This window comes from Canis lupus, chromosome 20 (genome assembly GCF_011100685.1).
Source record: "Canis lupus familiaris isolate Mischka breed German Shepherd chromosome 20, alternate assembly UU_Cfam_GSD_1.0, whole genome shotgun sequence".
NCBI lineage: Eukaryota > Metazoa > Chordata > Mammalia > Carnivora > Canidae > Canis > Canis lupus.
Window position 1 is genome coordinate 53,382,687 of NC_049241.1, and position 25,169 is coordinate 53,407,855.

The following is a 25,169-nucleotide window of genomic DNA, read 5'->3' on the forward strand; positions in this document are numbered from 1 at the left end:
GGCATGATCCCAGGATCCGGAATCGATTCCCACATCGGGGGCCTGGCAGGGAGCTGCTTCTTCCTCTGCTTATGTCTCTGCTTTTCTCTGTGTCTGTCATGAATAAATAAATAGAAATCTTTGAAAAAATAAAAAATAAAAGTCTGTCTTGTATCTCTCTCCCCTTCTTCCTATTTCTTTCCTCTAACCTTTTAAACAATCTTATTTCTCTTTTCTTTTTTTAAAAAAAATATTTATTTATTCACAAGAGACGCACAGAGAGAAGCAGAGGGAGAAGCAGGCTCCACGCAGGAAGGCTGTCGCTGGGCTCGACCCCTGGTCTTCAGGATCTCGCCCCCGGCCGAAGGCAGTGCTAAACCTCTGAGCCACCCGGGCTGCCCATGCTTTCTCTTTTCACTTTTGAAAAATAAAGTTAGTACAACACAACAGAATGTAACCGAGGTAATCAAACTGCTCTATATATTCCATAAAGGCACGGCAGGAGGGGAGAGGAGTACTAAGGCACCTCTCCATCCTACCTCAGGATCTTTGCATGTGCCTGAATTCTCTGCCTGGGATTCTTCTCCCCTCTTTTCTCTTCATTCACTTCTGCTCTTAGTTATCAACTCATTTGCTTCTTCCTGGAGGAAGTATTTTTGGACTTTCCAAATTATACCACGATGTGCCCCCCCTTTCACTTGCTACAATTTATTACTTTTGTAATTAATAATTACACAATTGCTTAACTCCCTAAATAAAGATCCACGAAGGCAACAATATTTGTCTCACCCAACCTGGTGTCTCCAGAGCCTGGGACAGTGCCTGGCTCATAGCAGGCCCTTTTATTGATGTTTATTACACCTGGTGAATGAAACTGTTACATGAATAAGTGAATGATGAATAAATGACATTGGCTTTAGGCTCTTCCATGGCCCCCTAACCTCTCTAGGCTGCTGTTTTCCCTCTGTAAAGTGTGCTCATGCGGTTCCTCTCTCTCCCCCTCCCAGGATTAAGGAGAAGCCTAAGGGAGGTGATGCACACTTGTAAATCCTTTTGCGGGTGTCACGTTCAAAGCTGTAACGGTTTTATTTAGGAGCTAGCGCTGGTCGCCGGCAGGTGGCGCCGCCAACCCCGCTCGTGTCCCCCGCCGGGATGGGGCGGGGTCAGGGCTGGGGGTGGAGCCGGGGCTGGGGGCGGAGCCAGGACGCGGCGGGGGCGGAGCCAGCAGCTGCGGCGCCGCGGGGCCTGTGCGGCCCAGGACGTCCCCGTCGCCTCTGGCCCCGCCTCCCAGGGCGGGACGTGCGCGGGGATTGGCTAGCGTGGGCGAGAGGCGGTTGCCATTGGGCCGTGGCCCCGTCGGCTCGGCGGGCGGTGTCCGGACGCAGGTGCCGGCCGGAGCGGAGCTAGCGGCGCTGACGGGACCGGCCGGGCCGGGACCGGGGCCGGGGCTAGCGGAGGGGCCTGCGCGGCCGCCCGGCCCGGCCGCGGGTCAGGTAGGCACAGGCGGGCGGGCGGGGTGCGGGGGAGCGGGTCCGCGGGCCGGCCCCGGGTTCGAGGCCCGCGCCCGGCTCCCCGGCGGGACGGTCAGCCTCAGACCCTCGGCCTCAGCCTGCCCCGGAGCGAGGGCATCGCACTTCCCGTCTTGAGGCCGGCGGGAGGCTCCCGAGGCCCCGCACACAGTAGGTGCCTCTCCGAGCCTCGCTTTCCCCGTCTGTGAAACCGGGTCACCCCGGCGCCAGCGTAGGTGGGCTCGTTGGGACAATTCAGAAGGCGGCGGACGGGGAAAGACCCCCGCACACAGTAGGCTGTCATCCTCCTTCCCGGTGCAGCTCTGCCCGGAACATAGGACCCATTACAATGACCCCAGGCACCGTCTGCAGAGGACTTGCTCAGCCGAGTGCCTGGCTGTTAGCGGGTGCTCCAGAATTTATAGGATTAGCTCATTTAATCCTCTAGGGACCGTAATAGGTGGAGGTACTAGAAATGTTCCCTGTTGTGCGGATGAAGAAATTGAGGCTCAGAGAAGTCCCTTCCCTTGGGGCCATACAGCCAAGGAGAGCAGAGCGGGGCTCTAACCTGGCCCCCTCCAATGCAGGGCCATGCAAGGACTGAAGGACACACAGGTGAGTGTGTGTCTCTCTCTGGTGAGTGGAGAGGAATGAATGCATTTCACAGGCTCCGCATTTCTTCTAAAAACAATGGCATTTACTGAGCACTTACTGGGTGCCGGGCACCAAACTCTCCAGCAGCTCTGTAAGTTGATGATCGTAGTCCTAAGAAGAGCTAGTTTTCACTGACTTCCTAATAATTATAGGTGAATGAGGTGGGTATTGTTATGGCCTCCATTTTACAGACGAGAAAACTGAGGCCCGGAGAGTGAAGCAGTTTGCCCAGATCCCACACCATTAGGGCCCTCTGACTCCTCTTTGTTTAGTTTCTTGCCTTGAGGAAAAGGGGACTGGGCAGGTTGCATTGGCCCAGGAAGGGGGCGGGGGGGGGGGGGGTTAGATAAGGACAAGCTTTGCTGGAAGAAGTGAGCCTGGAGGTTCTTTCTCAAGAAGCCCTTCAGCAGACACAGTCCATCAGCTCCATCAACTTATTTGACAAAAGAGAAGGACGAGGCCCAGAGATGCAAAGTGGCTTGTCCCAGGACACACAGAATCAGTGACAGAGTCAAGACTTAAAAGAACCCAGGTCTTTTGAGTCCCAGACCCAGTCACTGGACTACTGTTCCTTCTTAGCTGTGTGATCTTGAGCGAGTAGCTGCCCCTCTCGGAGCCCCAGTCTCCCTACCTGTCAGACGAGGGTAATTATTGGACGTATGTCATAGATTTGTTGTGAGGACTCCGTGATATCTAGTCCCCCAGGCACTGGGCCAAGTTTGCTTGAGGCATTGGCTCACCCTCCCAGCCCAGCAGCCCCAGAACTGAGTCTGGCCTTGAGTTTGGCCCCTTCCAAGCCCAGGCCTCTGTGGTTTGCACAAACCTCTAGCCTCTAGACCTCTCTGATTCCCACCACGGGCCCTGGCCGACCAAGGTATGGGAGTCAGGAGGGTTCTTCCCCCCACCCCTTGCTCTTACACAGAGTTGGAGCTGAGAGATTAATGTGGCAACTCTGTGCCCAACACAGGGCAGGTGCCAGGGACAGTGGAGTACATGTCCCACCCGGTCCCTCCTTCCCAGAGCTCACTGAAGGGGAAGTAATAACAGCTCTCCAGGGAGGGGCACATACCATGAGCGCAGTAATGTGGACACCAGTGGTACTTTGGCCGGGGTGACCAGAGAAGACCTCTCCAGGGAGGTGATCTTTGAAGGGGACACTTACAGCAACTGTTTAGAGTTCAGTGCACTTCTCAGTACCCAGCGTGTGGTGGGTCCTTAATGAGCTGTAGCTGCTGTCTTAGTCCTGGTGATTTTCAGGCCTTGCATCATCAGATCTGAGGAGTCCCCGACCCCTCCCCTAGTAACAGAAATGGCAAAACTCAATACACAGGAGCTGTGATGATTTTTACAGTGCTCGATTACTTGCAGGAATGTTAAGGCTGATGCTTAGAGGGGTGGGAAGAATGGATTCCCTTCTGTGCATTCTCTTGGAGAGTCCAGAGGCTTCCTTGTTGACCTTCCTTGTTGAGCCGGAAGTTCTGGTTGTAGGCACTCGGGAGGGACAGCAGCATATACAACCCCCGACACTGCCCTGAGGATGTTATCTGGGCCATGCAGTCTTCCTCTCTGCTCCTTCTGCCTCTGGGTTGATATTTGCATATCTGGCTGGCCGAGGCCCAACTCTGGAGGCTCAGAAGGGCACAGTGGGCCAGGAGGAGGGCTTCTGGCTCAGCTGTTCCGGGGGTGCTGATCTATTGGCAGGTGGCTTTGGTGCAAATGAGTTAGTCAATCACTTAGGCTGGCTTTTCCCTGGCTCTCTTGGGGCTCAGCTTTGGCTGGCAGGGGTTGGGCAAAAAGCTGACTAGGGGGTGTGACTTGGCCTGAGTATTTGTGGTGTCTCTGGACCACAGCTCCTAGCGACAGAGGCCTGGGGATAAGACGAGTTCAGCCCAGGGGCCCTAAGCACCAGGTTTCCTGTATTGCCTGTTACTTCCAGGAAATTCTCAGGGGAAACACACAAAGTCTCACTGGCTCCTTCTGGGATGGGGCTGAAAGCTGCCAAAGACTCCTTTGGCGAGGCGGACCCTAGGATGGGGGAAAAATACTGCTGAAGCCCCCCGACCTGGAGCAGACTTGAGATGGCTGCCTAAGTCTTCAGCCGTCTGCTACTGCTTCTCCTTGAGGACCCAGGCCTGGCTTGGAGCAGCTGCTCAAGGAGGAGTCCTCCCCAGCCTCAGCCATTTTCCTGATGGCCTGAGGTGACAAGGAGGTATCAGGTGATGCCCCATCCTGGTCTGTTTGGCCAGGTTTCTAGCTCAGTTCTGTCTGAATCAAAGGCAGGTTCACATGTTCAGCCCCAGAAATCCAGCCCACGGAGAACAAGCGTCTATGTGGCTGGCGGGCATGGTTCTAGCCCAGGGAAGCCCCAAGCACAGGGCCTGCCACACAGCAGGCACTCAGTAACTGTTTGGGCCCCTTACCGTGTCTAGAGAGGTGATGTTGGGGGTGGCCTACAAGCCTTGAGGGCTGGACCTCACTGACCTCTCTCAGGAGCGTTAGAGATAATATAACCAAGCCCCTACTATGCAACAGCCCTGGGCTGAGTTCCAGGTGACATCTCATTGAATCCCCCACAGTCCCCTACAGAGCCCCATTTTACAGACTGGGCAACCAAGTCTCAGCTGGATTGAAACCCCGGTGGGTGTTTGGCTCGATAATCTTGCCTTTAATCCCTGCTGGTCTCTCCCCAGGCTCCTGGGACCATGGGCCTCAGGCCCTGAGGACACTGGGCTCCTTGTGGCCATGACGACGGGTGACTGCTGTCACCTCCCTGGCTCCCTGTGTGACTGCTCTGGCAGCCCCGCCTTCTCCAAGGTTGTGGAGGCCACTGGCCTCGGGCCACCCCAGTACGTGGCACAGGTGACTTCAAGGGATGGCCGGCTCCTCTCAACTGTCATCCGAGCCTTGGACACGTCAAGGTGAGTGGCAACCAAGCAGGTGTCTTTGCCTTCGCTCACTTTAGTCTCGGGGCCAAGTGATTGGTCAGCAATCCAATCATCTAGAGGGACCAGGTGGGCAAATAAACCCGAGAAAGGAGCCCTGATCATACCTGCCGGGCAGAAACAGAGGCCCTGCTGGTCAGGTCTGGTTCTTCAGGAAAGCGGAAATTCCAGATTGATAGGTGAAATCTGAAGATTAGGTGTTGGGCAGTAGCTCATATTTTGGAGAGGCATTATAAGGAAGTGGTTTGTAGTGCAGGCTGTGGATTCACAGCCCCTGGGCTCAAATCCTGCCTCTGTGACCTGTGACAAGTTACTTTACCCTCGTCTCTCAGAGATGGGGACACCTTCCTCATTACACTGTTCTGAGAGTACCTTGCCTTAATCCACATATGGTCTGCCCTCGGGTTTGCCACCCTATGTGCATTTTTTTTTTAAGATTTTATTTATTTATTCATGAGAGACACAGAGAGTCAGAGACACAGGCAGAGGGAGAAGCAGGCTCCATGCAGGGAGCCTGATGTGGGACTTGATCCTGGGACTCCAGGATCACGCCCTGAGCCAAAGGCAGATGCTCAACTGCTGAGCCACCCAGGCGTCCCTCACCCTATGTGCATTTGATAAAATATTTAAGACCTGGTGTCAGCCATCCAGATGCTGCCCTTGCCTGGTTTGCCAATTTATCAGTTCTTTCTTTCTTTTTCTTTCTTTCTTTCTTTCTTTCTTTCTTTCTTTCTTTCTTTCTTTCTTTCTTTCTTTCTTTCTTCTTTCTTTCTTTCTTTCTTTCTTTCTTTCTTTCTTTCTTTCTTCTTTCTTTCTTTCTTTCTTCATTCATTCAAGATTTTATTTATTTATTCATGAGAGACACAGAGAGAGAGGCAGAGACATAGGCAGAGAGATAAGCAGGTGCCCTTCAGGGATCCCGGATGTGATCACGACCTGAGCCAAAGGCAGATGTTAACCACTGAACCACCAAGGTGCCCTATTTGTCATTGTTTTCAAGGAAAAGAGTTTTGTTTTAAAAATTTTATTTGTTTGAGAGAGAGAGAGAGAGCATACAGAGGGAGAGGGAGAAGCAGGCTCCCCACTGAGCAGGGAGCCTGATGCGGGGCTCAATCCCAGGACTCTGGGATCATGACCTAAACCGAAGGCAGACACTTAACTGACTGAGTCCCCCAGGCGCTCAAGGAAAGGAATTTTAAGTAAACCGCATGCAAATTTGCATTAACTTTAACTCTTTTTTTTTTTTTTTTTCCATTTTAACTGATTTAGATTTAAAACAGCCACCAGCTTGGCTAAGGGAACAAAACTCTTAAGTGATACCCTTTTCTTTTTAGTTTTTTAAGTTTTCCACATTGTCATTCGGTTTATTTACTCAGATTTAATTTATAAGTTTTTTCCAGTTTTTTTTTTTTATTGTGGCAAGAGATATATATATTTATATATATATATATATATATAAAACATAAAATGTGCCACTGTAAAACTTTATAAGTGTACAGTTAGTTCAGTGGTGCTCTCACACTGTGTGCAAACCTCCCCCTTTCTCTAGAACTTTCTCTTCTCTCCAAACTGAACATCTGTCCCCAGAAAGAGGGACACCCCACCCCCTCCCCCAGCCTCTCTGTCCGTGTGGACAGGCCTCCCTGGGGGAGCTCATAGAAGTGCAGTCGCTTACCATTATCACTATTCATCCATGTTGTAGCGTATGTCAGAACGAATTCATAAGCTTTTCATACAAACACCAAAAGAAGCAGATGGGAAGCCTTGCAGCGCTTTGGAGGGAGCTCACTGCCATTCACCCTCCAAATCTTTGCTGGGTGTCACTTCCTGCAGGAAGCCTTGCTCAAGGCCAGATGATAGGAGAATCTCCTGGGCTTCCTCCAGGGTGTTGGTTTCTATGCCCGCATCTCCACCAGCCCCCTTGAAGGCAGGACAGAGTCCATGCTGGGAAGGCCAGGTTGGGAGCGAGGGGACATTTGGTGGGGTCGGGGGCCTGGGAAGCAGCTGACCAAAGATGGGGTCTCCCTACATGGGGTTCCTGAGGGTCACTGTGGGAGCCGACCCCACTTTTTTTTGTAAAGATTTTATTTATTCATGAGAGATACAGAGAGAGAGAGAGAGAGAGAGGCAGAGACACAGACAGAGGGAGAAACAGGCTCCATGCAGGGAGCCCGATGTGGGACTCGATCCCTGGACCCCGGGATCACACCTTGAGCCAAAGGCAGATGCTCAACCGCTGAGCCACCCAGGCGTCCCAGAGCTGACCGCACTTTGCCTCAGTCTCCCTCCTGACGTGGAGGAACCAAGGCCCAGAGGGGGGCGGACACCTGCCAGGGTCCCTGAACATTGCTGATGCTTGAAACCAGAGCTCCTGCTTGGGTTAGAAGGGGAGAAGCTCATTTAGTCCCACCAGCCTGTCTTGCCATCCCCAGAGGGAGCAGAGGGTCCCTTTGTGACCTTGATGTGGTCAGGACAGCCATGCCCATGAGACCATAGCCCTCTTGATCTGCCCCTTGGCTTCTTTGTTCATGGCTTCTCCCCTCTGATTTTTTTTTTTTAAAGATTTATTTATTTATGATAGACAGGGAGAGAGAGAGGCAGAGACACAGGAGGAGGGAGAAGCAGGCTCCACGCCGGGAGCCCGACGTGGGACTCGATCCCGGGACTCCAGGATCATGCCCTGGGCCAAAGGCAGGCGCCAAACCACTGGGCCACCCAGGGATCCCCTGATTTTTTTTTTTAAATTCACCTCTTTTTTTTTTTAAATTTTATTTATTTATTAATGAGAGACACACACGGAGAAGGAGAGAGAGAGAGACAGACAGAGACACAGGCAGAGGGAGAAGCAGGCACCATGCAGGGTGCCTGATGTGGGACTCAATCCAGGGTCTCCAGGACCACGCCTCAGGCTGTAGGCGGCGCTAAACCGCTGCACCACTGGGGCTGCCCTGATTTTTTTTTTTAATTAAAGATTTTTATTTATTTATTCATGAGAGGGATCCCTGGGTGGCGCAGCAGTTTGGCGCCTGCCTTTGGCCCAGGGTGCGATCCTGGAGACCTGGGATTGAATCCCACATCGGGCTCCCGGTACATGGAGCCTGCTTCTCCCTCTGCCTGTGTCTCTGCCTCTCTCTCTCTCTCTGTGTGACTATCATAAATAAATAAAAATCAAAAAAAAATTTATTCATGAGAGACACACAGAGAGAGAGGGAGAGACACAGGCAGAGAGAAGCAGACTCCATGCAGGGAGCCCAATGTGGGAACCGATCTTGGGACTCTAGGATTACACCCTGAGCCAAAGGCAGACGCTCAACTGCTGAGCCACCCAGGCGTGGCTCAACCCTCTACCCAAGGTGGGCTCAAACTCATGACTCCGATATCAAGAGTCACAGGCTCCACTGAATGAGCCACCCAGGTACCCCTCCCCTCTGATTTTTTTTTTTTTAATTTTTATTTATTTACTTATGATAGTCACAGAGAGAGAGAGAGGCAGAGACACAGGCAGAGGGAGAAGCAGGCTCCATGCACCGGGAGCCCGACGTGGGATTCGATCCTGGGTCTCCAGGATCGCGCCCTGGGCCAAAGGCAGGCGCTAAACCGCTGCGCCACCCAGGGATCCCTCCCCTCTGATTTTTGATATAGCTCGTCCCAAACCTGCCCAGGCTGAGGACCAGGGCAGAGCCACCCTCCCAGAGAGAAGGCTGCTGTTTGTCCAGAGGGTTCTCATCCTCTTGAGCCTTTGGCGTTCTGCCCACCAGGTGATGAACGAGCCCAGGCCCTTCTCAAAGCTTCCCAGAGCATTGCTGCACCCCCGGCCCTTCCTCGTGGCCTTCCCCTGCTGCCTCTTTCACCTGGCTTCTTTCTGCTTCCTGGTTCACACTCTCCCTTCTCTCTGCCCTTGAAGTGTGCCCTGGGCAGCCGCCCTGAGGATCCCCCACCCCCTAGCCCATTTCCTCCTCCTCTGTGTCATTTGTGTTACTTTCCTGCCAGGATTTCATGAGCGAGGCCCACTGCTCTTGTCCTGCCATGTGGAACAGGCAGTGTAGCATAGCCACTCAGGGGACATGGGCCCTGGAGCAAGATGTCCTGGGCTCACATCCCAGCTTCACAGGCTACTAGCTATGTGAGTTCACACAAATGGGGTCCCCCACCCCTTGGTGCCTCAGTTTCTCCATCTGTAAAAGGAGAGCAAAATAGCACCTTCTTCACAGGTTCCGTGTGAGAATAACAGATTCTGTGCTGCACTCAGAATAGTGCATGGTCCACAGTAAGTGCTCAGTAAGAAATCAGGTTTGCTTTTGTTTTGTTTACTCTCAAGTAGGTTTCCCTGGGACAGGCCCCAGACTGACATGGGTCTTCCTCAAGGTTCTCATCCCTTGCACTTCCTGGGATCGGCTTTCAGAGCAGGGATTCCTTTCCTGTTAACTCTGGGCAGGGGCAGTGTGGGATCAGGGTGGAGCCGGGTGCAGCCTTTTGACATCCCAGGGGCCAGCAGCATCCCCGGCACAGGATTGAGGAGAAAGTAGCCATGAGGGATCCGCTCATGGTTTTGGCTTCAAAGCAGCCAGGCTCTGCCCCACAGCAGGGGACACCGAGGAGAGGACAGAGAACCGTTTCAGAAGGGAAATTGGTGTTATCTGGGAAACGGCCCTCCTGCTCCACCTCCTTCGTGTGTTCCTGCAGTCTATTCTCTGGGCAGAAATGTCTGGAAAACAATGACTCATCTGCTGGACAGCCTCTGCACCCACCAAGGCCACACCTCTCACAGCCCTGAGCTGCCCCAGGAAGGACCTGGTATCCCCAGAGATCAGGCTGGGGCTGAGACTTCCCTGAAGTGGCTTCCTGTGGATGCTTGTTGTGTCTGTCTTCTGAGCCTAACTAGAACACAGGAGCAGGGGACCTACTCTCCCTGGATGCACAGGCTTCTCAGGTAGCATGGCCTTCAGGTGTGGCTAGATCCAGAGCCTTTGATATGTCCTTGAGAATTTGTCTTTCCCTGTTGCTTGGCCCTGCTTTCCTCTGTTTGGCACCATTCACAGACTCCATGTGGGGACCAGACTGCTGCTAGCAGCTCCAGACTTACATCAGCCTTGCTGACTATAGTTCTTGTTCTGGAGTTTAGGAGCAAACAAACAGGAAAAAAAAAAAAAAAAAAAGAGAGAGAGAGAGAGAGAGAATTTCAGGAATTAATTCCCAGGTACTCTGATTGCTTCACACATGCCTTTCCCTGAATCAGTCCCAGTTACCAGGGGTGGGTGGTGTTCGGTCCGGCCTGAGGTCATCAGGGCTGCTGAGAGTGCTGCTCCAGGCCTCGGGGACCAAGAGTTGAGAGTGGGTTGGTTGCTCAGGACAATGAGGGGAGTATTGCAGGAAAGGGAGGCGTGGATGCTGGATGGGTGGCGGGTATAAGAGATGCTCGCCTGGGCCTCAAAGATGTGCCACAGGAACCCTGGGGAGAAGGCATGTTGCTCTACTTTTGGGAATTTGGGAAAGCTTTACAAAGGAAAGGATGTTTGGAGCTGGGCATTGAAGGATGAGTAGGGGTCTGCCAAGTGGCAGCCTAGGGGCAGCGCAGAGCTTATGAAGCGGGCACAGGCAGGAGGCTGGATGGTCGTTCATGTGCCCTATCTCTGTGTCTAGCGACGGTCCTTTCTGTCGGATCTGCCATGAGGGAGCAAATGGGGAGAGCTTGCTTTCTCCATGTGGCTGCACGGGCACACTGGGTGCCGTGCACCAGAGCTGTCTGGAGAGGTGGCTTTCCTCATCCAACACCAGCTACTGTGAGCTGTGCCACACGGAGTTTGCAGTGGAGAAGCGGCCCCGGCCCCTCACAGAGGTATGCTTGGGAGCCTGGGCTTGGAGTGGGCGGAGGGGAGGCAGGCTGGGGCTGGAGGCGGAGTTTGTACTCTCTAGGGCAGACCTCCTGCTTCCCCCCATGGAAGATTCTGCTGATGGGGCTGGGGACCCACACCTGACAGACCTGGTGCCCCCTCCCTGTTTGGTCACCCCTGAAGCCGAGACCTGAAAAACGAGGAGCTGGCAATGCCAAGGGCCCCAACCTGGGGAAGAGCACAATAAGTGCAAAGGCCCTGAGGCCAGGAAGAGTTTGGTGTTCTTGATGAAGCCTGGGTGGCTGGGGTGGAGCGAGTTACAGGAGAAGAGGGTGGCCCAGAGGAGGCGGTGGCAGCTGTTCTGGGCTTTGTGGGCTGTGCCCAGGAGCTTAGACTTTAGTCTGAGCATGATGGGTCAGGACTGAGATGAGCATTCCCAGGCGTGGTGGCTACCACACTGCTCCCCGAGCACTGCTGGCAGCATGGATGCCCTCCAGACTCCCCCAGGCTTGGCTTCAAAGGGGCCAGCCAAGTGCTCCCCAGTGATGTCGCTGAGTGGAGAGGTGGGCAAGCTTCTGGAAAGGCCCCTGTCCTGCCTGGAGCCTGGGCTTTTTTTTTTTTTTTAAGATTTTATTTATTTATTCATGAGAATACACAGAGAGGAGAGAGAGAGGGGCAGAGACACAGGCAGAGGGAGAAGCAGGCTCCATACAGGGAGCCTGACTTGGGAATCGATCCTGGGTCTCAGGATCACGCCCTGGGCTGAAGGCGGCGCCAAACCGCTGAGCCACCAGGGCTGCCCTGGAGCCTGGGCTTTTAGGAGAACAGTAGGTGGGAGAGGCAGCCCCTGCCTGCACCCCTCACCCTCCAGCTGTGTGGGCCTCCCCCGCTGCTGTACCTTGTCCGACCACATGCACCCATATCAGGGCCCCACATATGCTGTTCTGCAGCGTGGGGTGCAGCCTTCCCTGTTCTTCACGTGGCTGCTTCTGCTCATTCGGTTCAGGTCACTGTCACCTGCCCAGCGAGGCCATCCCCTCCCTGACCATCCACCCCATTTCATCCCTCTTGCCCTAGCATGGGAGCTCTGGGAGGGCAGGGACCCGTCTGTTCCTTTCTGCCCATTTCTCTTGCCCCTTCGTCTGTGGTGGGCAGCGTAACACAGCAGCCACGGACCCACAGGCCCTGCGGCAAGACCCCCTGGGTTCCAGTTCTGACTCTGCAGATGACTAGTTGTGTGAGTTTGCACAAATGAGTCAGTCTGTGCCCTCGGTTTCCCCCATCTGTACAATGGGGGCACTTAGTGGGGCCTGTGAGCTCATTGTAGGCTCAATAAGTATATGAAGGAAGGAAAGGACAGAGGGGGTGGCTGGCAGGAGGCTGGTCCTGCAGGGCCCGCCAATCAAGATGGGCATCTGTGGATGGAGGCGCCAGGCCTGGTGGTTCTACACCCCATCCCCAGGCCCCGGGCTCATGGGAGGGAGGTATGAAGCCCACCTCAGCAGTTCCTCCCCCACCCTGCAGTGGCTGAAGGACCCGGGGCCTCGGACAGAGAAGCGGACGCTGTGCTGTGACATGGTATGCTTCCTGTTCATCACGCCACTGGCTGCCATCTCGGGCTGGCTGTGCCTGCGCGGGGCCCAGGACCACCTTCGGCTCCACAGCCGGCTTGAGGCTGTGGGGCTCATCGCACTCACCATTGCCCTGTTCACCATCTACGTCCTCTGGACGCTGGTGAGTGGCTGCCAGCTGGAGGCATCTGGGGGTCTCTGGTTCAGAGCAGGCAGGCCAGGGGTTTGGGCAAAGGCTTGGGGGCCTCCCTGCCTGCCTCTGCCTCTGCCCGGGTGGAAGCAATTCTCGGCATCTCATGGAGCTCCGGATTCTGAGCCCAACCAGGGTCCAGGGAAACTGTCAGTCAGGTGTGAGCCTTGGCTCCCAGGATACGAGGGTACCTGTTGGCGGAGTTGAGTGTAGAGTCTGTCTGCCATCCACAAGCCCAGCAAGACCAGCTGGGGTCAGGGAGAGGGAGGGTGGGAGGGCGGGAGGAAGAGAAAGAGACGAGAAGACTGGGAGAGAAGGAGCAGGAGGATGAGAGAGGCAGACAGGAAGCTGAAGAGATGGAGAGGGAAGGCCTCTGGGATTGACTGGGGCCCAACTGGCAGGTGTGGTTCAGGCTTCTGGCAGCCATTGGAACCCTCGCCCAGAGAGGAGCACCCCCAGCCTCACCTCTTAGGTATAATCCTTGTTGTCTAGGTAAGAGAATGTTCTCTCCTCAAAAAGTATTGGCATCCACTAGTGTTTTTTTTCTTTAATGCAAACAGCATAAAACCATAGGTACTGCTTCGTAGTCTGTTTGCTTTCACTCTGCTAATGTCCTTTAAAGAAAAAGGCAGCCACCCAACAGTCATTCATGGTCTGGATATACCATATTTATTTAACTAATCCCTTTTGATGGGCACTGGGATTCTTTCCAATGTGGCTTTTCTTCTCCTTCCTTCCTTCCTTTCTTCCTTTTTTTTTTTTTTCCTGTTACAAACAGTGCTTTGAGTACCACCTGTGCAAATGCTTCTTGGAACGTGTTTGATCACAGACTATGAACCATTGACATTGGTTAAAAAAATTTTTTTTTAAGGATATTATTTATTCATGACAGAGAGGCAGAGACATAGGCAAAAGGAGAAGCAGGCTCCCTGTGGGGAGCCTGATGTGGGACTTGATCCCAGGACTCCGGGGTCATGCCCTGAGCCAAAAGCAGATGCTCAACTGCTGAGCCCCCCAGGCGTTCCCCCCACCCCGCCACAAAATTGTTTTTATAGAGTTTATTAGGGCAGTTTCAGGCTCAGAGCAAAATTGAACAGAAAATAAAGAGAGCTCTCAGGATATCCTCCCCATACCCAGCCTCCTCCTTTAGCAACGTGGCACAAGAGGGGCACCTTTGTTACAATAGACATTTTACATTGACACATTATTATCATCCCAAGCCCCTGGTTTACACTGGGGTCCACACTTGGTGCTGTACGTTCTAGGGGGTTTGGACAGATAGATAATGAACGTATTATGGTGTCACACAGAGTAGTTCCACTGCCCTAAGAATCCTCTGTGCTCTGTTCATCCCTGCCTCCCCCCAATCCCTGGCACCAGTGATCCTTGTATTGTTTGTCTTCATAGTTTCATCTTTACAGCATGTCAGGGAGTTGGAACCCTACAGTTTGTAGCCTTTCAGCCTGGGTCCTTTCACTTAGTAACACGCATTGGATGTCCTTCCATGTCTTTTCATGGCTGGAGAGCTCATTTCTTTTTTAGTGACAAGTACTATTCCCTTGTCTGGATGTCCCACAGTTTATCTGTCCACTCACCTACTGAAGGACATCTTCGTGGTGGCTTCTGAGTTTTGGCAAGTCTCTAGCCTACTGACAGTGAATCCCTTCCAAGAGGCTGTAGCATTTCAGTCCCATCCTGATAGAAACAGAAAGGGAGCTCCTTGCTCCCTGCTGCAGACTCCTTCACTCTGCAGGGTCCCGAGTGCTGGTGGGCAGCTTTCCTGGGAGAGTGAATGGGTGTATGTACATGGTTTGTGTGAGAAATGTCTGAACACCCTCTGCTTCTGGAGGCATGAGCCTGGCCCGGGTTTGGGCCACAACAGGTGCCACATGGGCTCAGGTTCCCTCCTGAGGGGGTAGAGACCAGCCGGCTAGTCTTCCCACCCACCCCATGCTGCCCTGCAGGTCTCCTTCCGCTACCACTGCCAGCTGTACTCCGAGTGGAGAAGGACCAACCAGAAAGTACGCCTGAAGATCCGGGATGCAGATGGCTCTGAGGGCACCCAGCACTCCTCCCTGGCAGCTGGACTCCTGAAGAAGGTGGCAGAGGAGACCCCCGTGTGAAGGCCAGCCCAGCAAGGCCAGAGGCACCTGGCGACGCCCTGGTATTTGGAAGGACAAAACTGCCCGACCCTTCCTGCACGGCCAGATGCTTTTTAGGCAAAGAGACACCAAGCGGAGCTGATTCTGTGATTCCCATGTGAAGATATTTTCCACTTGTTTTGCACACTGTTGTACACGAGGACAGATGGATATGGTCCTGAGCTTTGGACAGAGCAGGCACCCTGATCTCATTCTGAGGTCCACCCGGCCCCTGGGGGCCAGCAGCCACGGCCATAGGTGAACCAGGGCGCCCATGGGGCTGGGAGGTTCTGCAAGCTTCTTGTGCTTCTCTGCACCTGGCAGGCTCGCTTTCCTGGCACCCTTGACTTTATAAAGTTGCACTGCGTTTCAAAAACCCACCCCGAATGAATAAAAGGAGCCCTTGCTGGACCAAACGGACTTGTTAGTTACATTTCTGAACCGAGGCCTCAGAGTGAGGCGCCTGAGACCTGACGGGAGTCAAGTTAAAAAAAACAAAACAAAACAACAACCACCCCAACCCTCAGCTGGTTTTGAGGGACCTGTGGCACAAGACAGGAAGAAGCAAAGCCCGAGTTTTCGAGCAAAGAGCAGGTAGCAGGGCAATATAATAAACGATTTCAAGTAAACACACGAAAGAAGAACGGTTTCCATTTACTTTGCACCTGGAGTGGGCCAGCTAGCCTGCTGGGCCCTCCGCCCTCCTAATCACTAATGTCCCTCCTTATTCAGGATTACCTAGTTCTGAGCCTTCACAGGTGTCCTCCCTCTGTCCATCCTCAGTCACAGGAAGGGCTTGTTAGCTCCATTTTACAGAGGAGACTGAGGCTCAGAACAGGGAAGCCTTTGTCTCTAGGAAGCAGAGTTTTGGGTTGACCCCCCAATCCACATGGCCTCAGTACTGAGCTCTGTCCCCTTCCAGGAGGCCTCAGGAAAAGAAGCAGAATATGGTCATGCTAGCAACAGCATCTATTTCTTGAGCTCCTTCTGAGCTTAGTGCATGTGAGGGTCCCCTGCACTGGGCCACAGTCACTACTCAGAGCAGATCCAAAAGAGGGGCTCTGGGGTTCTCTTGTTAATCCCGTTTGCAGATGAGCAAACAGAGGCTCAGAACAGTGGGGGATGCTAGGCCCATCTCCAATGGGCCTAGCACAGTGTCTAGTATGTTCTCTTCTGCATGGATGCCCATCTGGTATGTGGCTCACCTAGAAAGAGAGAAAACGCCTTTCTGCCTTTCTGGATGAAGAACAAGGGGAAGCCAGCCTGGCCACGGGGGTAGAGGGACAGCTGAGAGCCAAGGCCTGGAGTCTGGGACCCATGTGGCCTATGGGAGGAGCAGCATGGCAGATGAACCATGCTTGGAGCCCCGTGACCAAGGGACAGAGGGGCAGGAGAGAGGCAGCTGGGAAGATGAGCAGGTCTCTGTAGGCTTCTGGTGGTCTGCAGAACAAGATCATACCCAGGGGCCTCGGCTCGGCTGGTGTTCAGGGCCCTTCTACCCTCTGTGGCTTTTTATGCTACACAGACCTGGCACCTTCCTCTCTGGGGCCAACTTTGGAATGTATCCCTGGCGACATTGTAGAGGCCCCGGAATGTGCCATCATGAAAAGAGAAAGGTTTTTCCTCTGCAAATCTCTTTTAACATTTGTTTTTTTACTTTTTAAAAGATTTTATTTATTCACGAGAGACACACAGAGAGAGGCAGAGACACAGGCAGAGGGAGAAGCAGGCTCCTTATGGGGAGCCTGATGTGGGACTCGATCCCAGGACCCTGAGATCATGACCTGAGCTGAAACCTGGAGCTGGACACTTAACCGAGGCCCTCTTCTAACACTTTTAATTACAATGAGGAGAAAGTTGTAGGTTGGTGTGAGGCAGTCTTTAGTGCCCCTTAACCCTAGCAAAAGAGAGAGCGAGTCTTTTTTTTTTTTTAAATTTTTATTTATGATAGTCACAGAAAGAGAGAGAGAGAGAGAGGCAGAGACATAGGCAGAGGGAGAAGCAGGCTCCATGCACCGGGAGCCTGATGTGGGATTCAATCCCGGGTCTCCAGGATCGCGCCCTGGGCCAAAGGCAGGCGCCAAACCGCTGCGCCACCCAGGGATCCCAAGAGAGAGCAAGTCTTAGGCTCAGAGCTGTTGGCACTGCAACACAATTGGATTTCCACTTTAATAACATCATCCTCTTATTTTTTACAGTAAGCTATAGCAAGTTTCTAAAATGTACTGTGATGTAAAGCAAAATATAAAAACATATTTCTTTAAAGGAAAAAAAAGTGTGTCAATTAAAGGACAGTGTGGTGAAAATCATGGTTTGGGAGATGGCAAAACCCAGGAATGTGGGCAGTGTTAAGGCAATCAGCCCATAGGAACCTAGCCTAGAAGACTTTGTCTCCTCAACCAGGGCCTGCCTTGTCCCTGATTTCCGGTCACAGTCACTCTTGAAGGGACTGTCTTGGAGAGACAGGTGGCTTCTTGTCTCTGCTGTTTTGCATTTGGACTCATCTCCCTCATGCCAAGACTGGCGTGGCCTCTTCCATCATCTCTGAGCCTTCCTGAGCAAGGGAATTCAGAGGTCAGTGAGGCTCCTTCTGCCCCCAGAGATCCCTCCAGTCTAGGAGAGGTCTAAGGGAGAGGAAGGCAAGCTTAGATACCAGTGCAGCCCCAGGAGAAGAGCTGGTGTGTACAGGGGATTTTAGTAGAGCAGAAGTGGAGAGTAGTAGGAGGAAGGCCTTGAAGATGGTTGATAGAAGGGAATTCTAGGAGATGGGTAAGTTTGAGGAATACATGGGAATGGGGCCTAGTCTCCGTGTCAGGCTGGGCTACTGGATTTCCTCTCTGGGCCTGGAATTCTCAGCCAGGGTCAGAATCACCAGGCCAAATCAAGCAGCTGGGAAGGGTGTGGCAGATGAGCTATTACCCCCAGAACTTGATGATATATAGCCATTCCGTGAGAGGGGGGTAAAGAAAACTTCCCCTTTATAAGCATAGAGAGAGTTTGATGTTTGGGTGGGAACTTCTGCAAGATCTAGTGAAGCATTTCAAAGTTTGGGAGATATTGAAGCGGGGTGGTGGTGGGTGGTGGTGGTGGTGCTGTGGGGAAAGGGAGCTTGAAGCCTCTAAACACTTTCCTCAGCTTTGGCTCCTTCCAGGCCAACGTGGTTGCCCCAAGACACAAACTATAACAGCCCTTGAAAACCTGTTTTTGGACAGGGCCAAGTTTTCAGGACAAAGGGTATCCAGGGGCAGGCAGCAGGGGACCCCAGGTAAGGTTAATGGGCTCTCCTGGCCTTGTGACTCATTTCTTCTATCATGTTGGAATTCTTGCTTGTTCATTCACTCAAGAAACATCCGTGAGTCCCCAGCTACATGTTTCAGCTGTTGGTTAGCAGGTTCAGTGGGAGGGACTTAGGCTGTGAGCTCTGCACCCAGGAGCTCCCAACCCGTGGGGATACAGGCCAGACAGAGCCCAGGTGTCCTTGGTGCATGATGATACTCGCTCAGGGAGAGAGCATTTTGCACAGCAGTCCTGCCTGGCCCGGCCTGAGTCCTACCCTCCTCCTTTATATTCTAGTAAACAAAACTGCTGCTGCCTGTCTGCGCCAGCTCTGACTACAGGAAGCTGGGAGTGAGCAGCTCCGCGTCGGGAGGTGGGGAGGTGCCTCCCCTCCCCGACTTAGAGAGCGGGGGCGGGGGGGGGGGGGGAGTACCCAGTCGGTGCCTAACGCAAATCCGATCGGTAATGAATGAATAACAGCTGCCGGTGTGCGCATGCGCGCGGCGGGGGCGTGGCCCGTGGCGGGAGGGGGACGAGGCGGGAGCGGGCGGCGGCGCGCGCAGGCGTTACTGGTCGCGCCGAGTCACGTGAGCGCGCAGGCGCAGCGCCTCGCATCCCGCTCCCTCACACAAAGCCCAGACGCGGAGAAAATGGCGGCAGGGGTCGAAGCGGCGGCCGAGGTGGCGACGACGGAGACCAAAATGGAGGAGGAGAGCGGCGCGCCCGGCGTGCCAAGCGGCAACGGGGCTCCGGGCCCGAAGGGGTGAGTACTCCAAGGCTCCCCGTCCCGGGCCGGGCACCTTCGCGGCGGCCGGCGGCGGCTCCGTTAGTTCTGTTGGCGGCCTCCCACCGGCGCGGCCGAGGCCCGGGCCTTCCCCGCCGGGCCTGCCGCGGGTGCGGGCGGCCGAGGCCGCGAGGAGTGAAGCCGGGCGGCCTCGTGAGCGCCTCCGGGATCGCCTCCTCCTTCCAGGCCGCGGACCTCCCCCGCCGGCCCCCGCAGGCCGAGCCCGACGCCGAGGCCTGAGGCCGGGCCCCTGCGCACGGGGATGGTGGCGCGGGCCCGGGAGCCGGGGAGTCGCCGAGTCGGCGGCCCGCTGGCCGGTCGGGTGACCTTGGGTTGAGTGGTTTCACAAGCGCCCCCCGCCCCCACCGCCTAGGGTCTCAGTTTCCCGATCCGTAAAGTGGGGGGAGGGGAGGGAGTGCGCGCGCAGGACTTGGCGCGCGGGGAGCCCCGGTAAACGGCAGCAGCCGCGGCGGGTAGGTTTCGGCAGCGATCGCGAGGCCGGTTCGGGGCGCCTCCTCTTCCTTCTCCCCCTTTCCCCGCCCTGCGGGGAAGCCTCGGTCGGAACCGCCGCCAGCCCTGCGCTCTGGGCCCCGCTCGAGTCCCTCGCGGCGTCCCTCGCTCCTTCCAGGTGCGCAGTAGGTAATTGTGGAGAGTTCGGATCTGCGGCTCAGTGTTCACCCTTAGAAGCGAGCAAACAAAGGCCGGCGGGGGGTGGGGTGGGGTGGGGTGGAGAGAAACCTCCTCTTCCTTGTTCCCGAGGAAGATTTCCTTCCCCTCATTAGGCGGGCTCACCGACTTGCGAACTTCGTCACCTTTTCTAGTCCAGCTTGGGGCTCTGTCGGGCTCCTTGGATTCTCAAGTTCAATTAAAGCCTTAAAGCGTCATCTCGTGTCCCCGGGAAACCCACCCTTTCGGATGGCAGCACCTGAAAGACGTGGAGAGACGTTGTGGCTGCGACCGACGCTGTCGGGGAGGAGAGGGGAATTCTGGGCACACATTGGGCTTCCTACAGATTTTTTTTTATAAATTAATGGTAACATACATTAGATTCACAGTTTTAACCTTTTTTTTTGAGTGCAATTCAATGACATTAAGCGCATTCACAGTATTGTGCAGCTGTCCTCCCTTGTCCACGTCCAGAACTTTTAGCATCTTACAAACTGGAACCCGTACACAGGAACTTCCTATTCTCTCCCTTTCCCAGCTTCTGGTTACCTCTGTTGTAGGGTCTCTGTCTCTTAGTTTGAGTTTGCCCTCCCACAGATTTTTAATATGCATAACTAGAGTTTGTGGAGATAGGAAGTGAATGCAGTTAAATTGGCTTTTTGTGAAAGAGCATTCACTAAATACTAGCTTTGTGAAACTTTCTCTCCTTAGGTGAGGAGGAGCAAAATACCATGGTTACTGGTCCTGGGAAATCAACAGGAAGGCATCCTGGAAGTATATTCCCAACACTTTACTGTTGAACACTGGAAAGAGATGTGCTCATTTGGACTTTTTTTCATCTTTTAGGGAGCCTAGTAGGATTTTTGGGGGCCATATTTGGGGGTCTTTTAAGATACATTTATTTCTGGTGTTTTTGTTTGTTTGTTTGTTTTTCTTTCAAACCATTTGTCACAGGATGAAGTGCTGCTAGAACCTTACCTTGTTAGGTGAGGTTTGATGAATGGCTTAGTTATAGATTATAGCACCTGGGGTACATTTTTCAGATTTCCCATTTTCCACTGTTCATTTTCAAGTAGTCATTTTGTGAGTGGTTGATTTAACACGTGGACTATTAGGAAGAACCTGAAGACTTAAGAGATAAAATAACCCTTGTTGGAAAGAACCCGGAGTTTAGAACTGCTTAATAGTGGATATTTTGGGGAGGTAGTAACATTTAGATCTATTTTGTAGGGCCTGTGGAAAACTTTTTTTTTGTTTTTTCCTTTCTTTTTAAATTTTTCTTCCCTTGTTTTGGTATGAGGAGGCTCTAGAAACCGAGCTCGTTAGAATAAAGCTCTTGCCCAGAGGAGGAAGCAATTTACGTTTCAGTAGTAGGGTAATTACACTGTGATTGAAATAAAAGGAGTTACCTGGCAGGGCCACTCTCCCTCCAACCTAACCTGCTAGGGGCAGGGAGTTGTATCTTTAGTTGGGGAAGGATGAAAGAAGTTAAATGGGGGAGGGACGGAGGGGAGTGTCCAAAGACTAGGGATTTGAGTATATGCTTTGCATATTTGTAAAAAGCTGATGCTGCTGTAGCATTTAATGCTAAAACACTGGGTGCCAGCTGGTGGGCAGTGAATTCCAGGCGAAGGAATATTGATTTTTACCTTGAAAGCCTTTGAGGGATGGGATTTGAGCGTAAAATTTAGTTCTTCTGACCTCTCTGTACCAGGAGTGGAGTGTACTGTAAACGAAAAAGGCAATGAGCAAACTTGATTGAGGACCCCAGATAGGAAAGCTTATTTTTCAGTTCCCTTTCTGGGTGTGGGAGGAGGATTTGTTTTATTTTGATGAGAAATTTTCCATCAAGATTGATTTGATTCAGAATTAAGCATATTTAGTAAGGGAGAAAAAGCATTCATTTTAGAGGACTATAATAGGTTTAGGTATGTATCCATCCCCCCCACCCGCCTTTTTTTTTTTTTTTTAAGATTTTATTTATTCATGAGAGACACACAGAGAGAGATAGAGGCAGAGACACAGGCAGAGGGGGAAGCAGGCTTCATGCAGGGAGCCCGACGCTGGACTCGATCCCAGGACTCCAGGATCACGCCCTGGGCCAAAGGCAGGTGCTAAACCACTGAGCCACCCAGGGATTCCCCACCCCCCCACCCGCTTTTAAGTAAAGATTGCACCATATATTTAAAATCAGTGACTTAGCCTTTTCTAGATTAATCTTGTGGCTGAATCAGAAAATTGGGAGATGGAGGTTATTTAAAAATTAAGAAAATATATTTAGTATAGATTCCCAGGGAGGTAACATTGTGTTAACTCTGTATTAGAACTGAGAAAAAAAAATTTTTTTTAGACAATTGAGAAACCTCGGGTTAAGGAAATTGACCCAGAGTCTAGGGGTGGCCATCTAGACTCCCAAGGCTGTACTTGGTTCCACAGTACTACCTGTCTAAACACAGTCATTGGAAATGTATGTATGTAAGATTTTATTTATTCATGAGAGATGCAGAGACAGAGGCAGAGACGTGTAGAGTGAGAAGCAGGCTCCACGCAGGGAGCCCGACGTGGGACTCCATCCGGGGTCTCCAGCCTGGGCTGAAGGCGGCACTAAACCGCTGAGCTGCCTGGAAATGTTTTATTTAAACGATGTTTTCCACTTTGCAATGATTTGAGTGTTTGCTGTACTTTAAAAACTGTCTACTTGAAAAAAGGATATTTGAGGCACATTAGACTGAGTTCAACTTTAGAGGGGCTTCTGGATTATTTGAATGCATGCTGCCACCTCGGCTCTTCACTTTAACTTTGCTCTTTGATTTTATTCATAGCTAGCAAAGAGAAACTAGTCTGCAAAGATTAGGTTGTTTCTTTCTTTTTGGGCTTCTCAGATGGATCCTCCTGTGACTGTGTTTTACAGTCATAGAATTGAAAGCTGAATTGCTTGTTAGATACTCTGTAATGAGTACAGTGCCTGAGTATCCTCAGCCACCACCCTGTGGTGGGCTTGTTAAAAATCACTGTGTGTAAAGTGAAAGGCTAGGTAGGAGTGAATTAGTTCCCCTTAAAATTACTAGTACAAAAAAAAAAAAAATTGTTGGTACAGAAATAAATCAGTGCCACAGTTACTGTCTGGGTGCCAGATCTCCTTTGAACCTGTAAAGTGTGGACAGTAATGTCCTTTTTACAGAGGAAGAAGCCGAGGCCTAACAAAGACATTGGGGTTCAGACCTAGATGTGGTGCTTAGCCACCTGTAGTGCTGCCCCTTTAGATGTACCTTTAGATATTGTGCTGGATGTTTACCAAGCTGCTTTTTGTTAGGTGGTTTGTTGATTCTCACAGTATCTCTGTGGGCTACCCTGGATACAGGTTATGCTGGTTTTGCTGGTAAAGAACCAGAGAGGTGGAGAGCTTGAGTTGCAGGGATAGTTGAGTGGTGGACCTGGAGCTCGAATAGGGCTGAGTCGTTGCTCTGTGCACTAAATACATTAGAGGCACTCAGGACCTATCATAAGGGATGATTCTCAAGGGGCTTGGGGGTGTGGGGCAAGAGTCTCTTTCTCAGGAGATGTGATCACAATTTCAGGGTGTTGGGGTTGCCATTTCAGACTACACCTTTCATTGAAAAACTGAAAGTAATGAGAGTGTTGAGTGTTATGGAAGCATAAGAGAGGGTGTAGGGATTCAGCAAATGGAGCGATTTTTTTTTGTGGCGCAGGCACTGTTTTTTTAGTTGTGTTTAAGTACATAATTCTAATATGGTGGAGCAGCGTTATCAGTGAAACAGCTCCCAAGTCATAGTAAACCTACTTCGTCTTCGTGACTTGGAAGGTACTTATATCTTGGGGTGGCTTTTTGATGTATGGTGAGATATGTTGATAGAATGTTAGAAAACTTTTTTTTAATAATGCATCTATTTAGAACTTAAGGTGGATGATTGGATGCCAAAATGGGTAGTGTTCATTGGCAGTAGGGAATTGAGAGCTAGTTAGCAAGGAGAATATTGGTAAAACATTTAGCTGGCCTAGTTAGATCTTATTGTGGTTTCTGTTTCTTTGAAAGATCTACATTTGATACATAAAGTATCAAATATGTTCTGCTATTCAACTCCTGTTGGAGTTACAAGTCAAGTTATTGGAGTTAGATTTGAAATTTAACAGACATAAGTAGAAACTTAAACATCTAAAGCTGCGCATATTGGAAATGTGCAGCATGATAATATGCAGCATAAGTGTATTATGAATCCCTAGCTGAGTCAAGGTAATAAATACATCCATACCCCCAGCAGTTATTTCTCACCTCTAATCTTCTGAGTCCTTCTTTCCCCACCTCCAGGCAACCCTAGATCAGCTTTCCATCAATCAGTATGCATCAGTGGTTCTTAAGGGGGTTGATTTTTCTTTTCTTTTCCCTTCCCTTCCCTTCCCTTCCCTTCCCTTCCCTTCCCTTCCCTTCCCTTCCCTTCCCTTCCCTTCCCTTCCCTTCCCTTCCCTTCCCTCTTCCCTTCCCTCTTCCCTTCCCTCTTCCCTTCCCTCTTCCCTTCCCTCTTCCCTTCCCTCTTCCCTTCCTCTTCCCTCCCTGGACAGGGGGACATTTGAAAGTGTCTTGCAGACGTTTTTGGTTTTCATCTGCAAGACTGAGGGATGGGGTTACTACTGCTATCTCTTTGGGAGAAGTCAGAGATGCCCATGGCAGCCCCACATAGCACAGCTTCTGGCCCAGTATGTCAATAATGCTGAGGTTGAGAAACCATGCTACGAATTAGTTTGCCAGATTAGATTTTATCAAATATAAAATTTTATATGATGGAATCATACTGTATTGTAACCCTTTTGTTGCCTGGTTTCTTCAAGTATTATTGTGTTGAGATGCATTCTTGTTGTATATAGTTTATTACTTTTAGTTGCTGAGTAATATTTCAATTTATGGATCTACAATTTGGTTTTTCATTTACCTGTTTAGTAGATAGATTCCCAGTTTTGGGACATTACATATAATGTTGCTGTGAACACTTCGGTACAAGTTTTTGTATGGAAATATGCTTTGTTTTCTCTTGGATAAGTATCTAGGTGCAGATGATTGGGTCATATGGTAGGTGTGTGTTTAATATTTTTAATGTCTATAATCTGAATTTGGAAATAAGCAATTTTGTCAATGTAAACATATAATCCACTTATAAAAACGTGATTCTAATATAATCCACTTATAAAAACGTGATTCTAAAAAGCTTTTAGAGTTAAGTGTTATAAATATCTTAGGGCTAGAGAAGAATATTCCCCTAATTTTATCCCGAAGATAAGTGAGAAAATGGGATTGCACATTTTAAAAAATGAGCTTTTCAGGATACCACTCTTGAAAACTCTCATATTAGCTATACTTGAATACATGTCTTGAGTGAGAATTCTTTGACGGTGGTCTACACTTTTGTCAAGAAGGGTTGATAGTGTGGAGATTATTTAAAAAAATTTTTTTTAGAAGGGGGTGCTTGATTGGCTCAGTTTGGAGAGCATGCAATTCTTGATTTCAGGGTTTTGAGTTTGAGCCCCATGTTGGGCGTAAAGATTACTTAAAAAAAGAAGGGTTGCTAGTGGTGATTGGGTTTACAAAAAGGTAAATTTTCTAAGAAGCTGGAAGT

General features: G+C 51.4%; 2 protein-coding genes across 14 annotated transcripts in view; both read left to right on the top strand.

Moving 5' to 3' along the window:
- Window positions 1-1,345: 1,345 nt before the first annotated feature.
- On the top strand, window positions 1,346-15,454 carry MARCHF2 (membrane associated ring-CH-type finger 2). Its single transcript, XM_038567500.1, has 5 exons — window positions 1,346-1,472; window positions 4,832-5,059; window positions 10,724-10,919; window positions 12,439-12,648; window positions 14,640-15,454. Exons 2-5 carry the CDS (start codon window positions 4,884-4,886, stop codon window positions 14,796-14,798), a joined length of 741 nt encoding a protein of 246 aa, XP_038423428.1. The 5' UTR covers window positions 1,346-1,472; window positions 4,832-4,883; the 3' UTR covers window positions 14,799-15,454.
- Window positions 15,455-18,695: 3,241 nt separating this feature from the next.
- HNRNPM (heterogeneous nuclear ribonucleoprotein M) overlaps window positions 18,696-25,169 on the top strand; it is a 40,651-nt gene continuing 34,177 nt past the window's right edge. For 10 of the 13 annotated variants that reach the window (XM_038567502.1, XM_038567504.1, XM_038567505.1 and 7 more), the window contains exon 1: window positions 18,696-18,855. In XM_038567502.1, the coding sequence (XP_038423430.1) occupies window positions 18,743-18,855 (113 nt within the window). In that variant the 5' untranslated portion in view covers window positions 18,696-18,742. Of the gene's footprint in view, window positions 18,856-19,359; window positions 19,505-25,169 lie in introns of those variants that run through there. The other 3 variants (XM_038567512.1, XM_038567514.1, XM_038567515.1) reach the window with 3 other exon arrangements.

What these genes read in the sequence shown, in the direction of transcription:
- MARCHF2 (XM_038567500.1), top strand. Translation starts at nt 4,884, where the DNA reads ATGACGACGGGTGACTGCTGTCACCTCCCTGGCTCCCTGTGTGACTGC. An exon ending in GGCCCCGGCCCCTCACAGAG is followed by an intron (nt 10,920 to 12,438) that starts GTATGCTTGGGA and finishes CCCACCCTGCAG; the next exon opens with TGGCTGAAGGACCCGGGGCC. An exon ending in TCTACGTCCTCTGGACGCTG is followed by an intron (nt 12,649 to 14,639) that starts GTGAGTGGCTGC and finishes GCTGCCCTGCAG; the next exon opens with GTCTCCTTCCGCTACCACTG.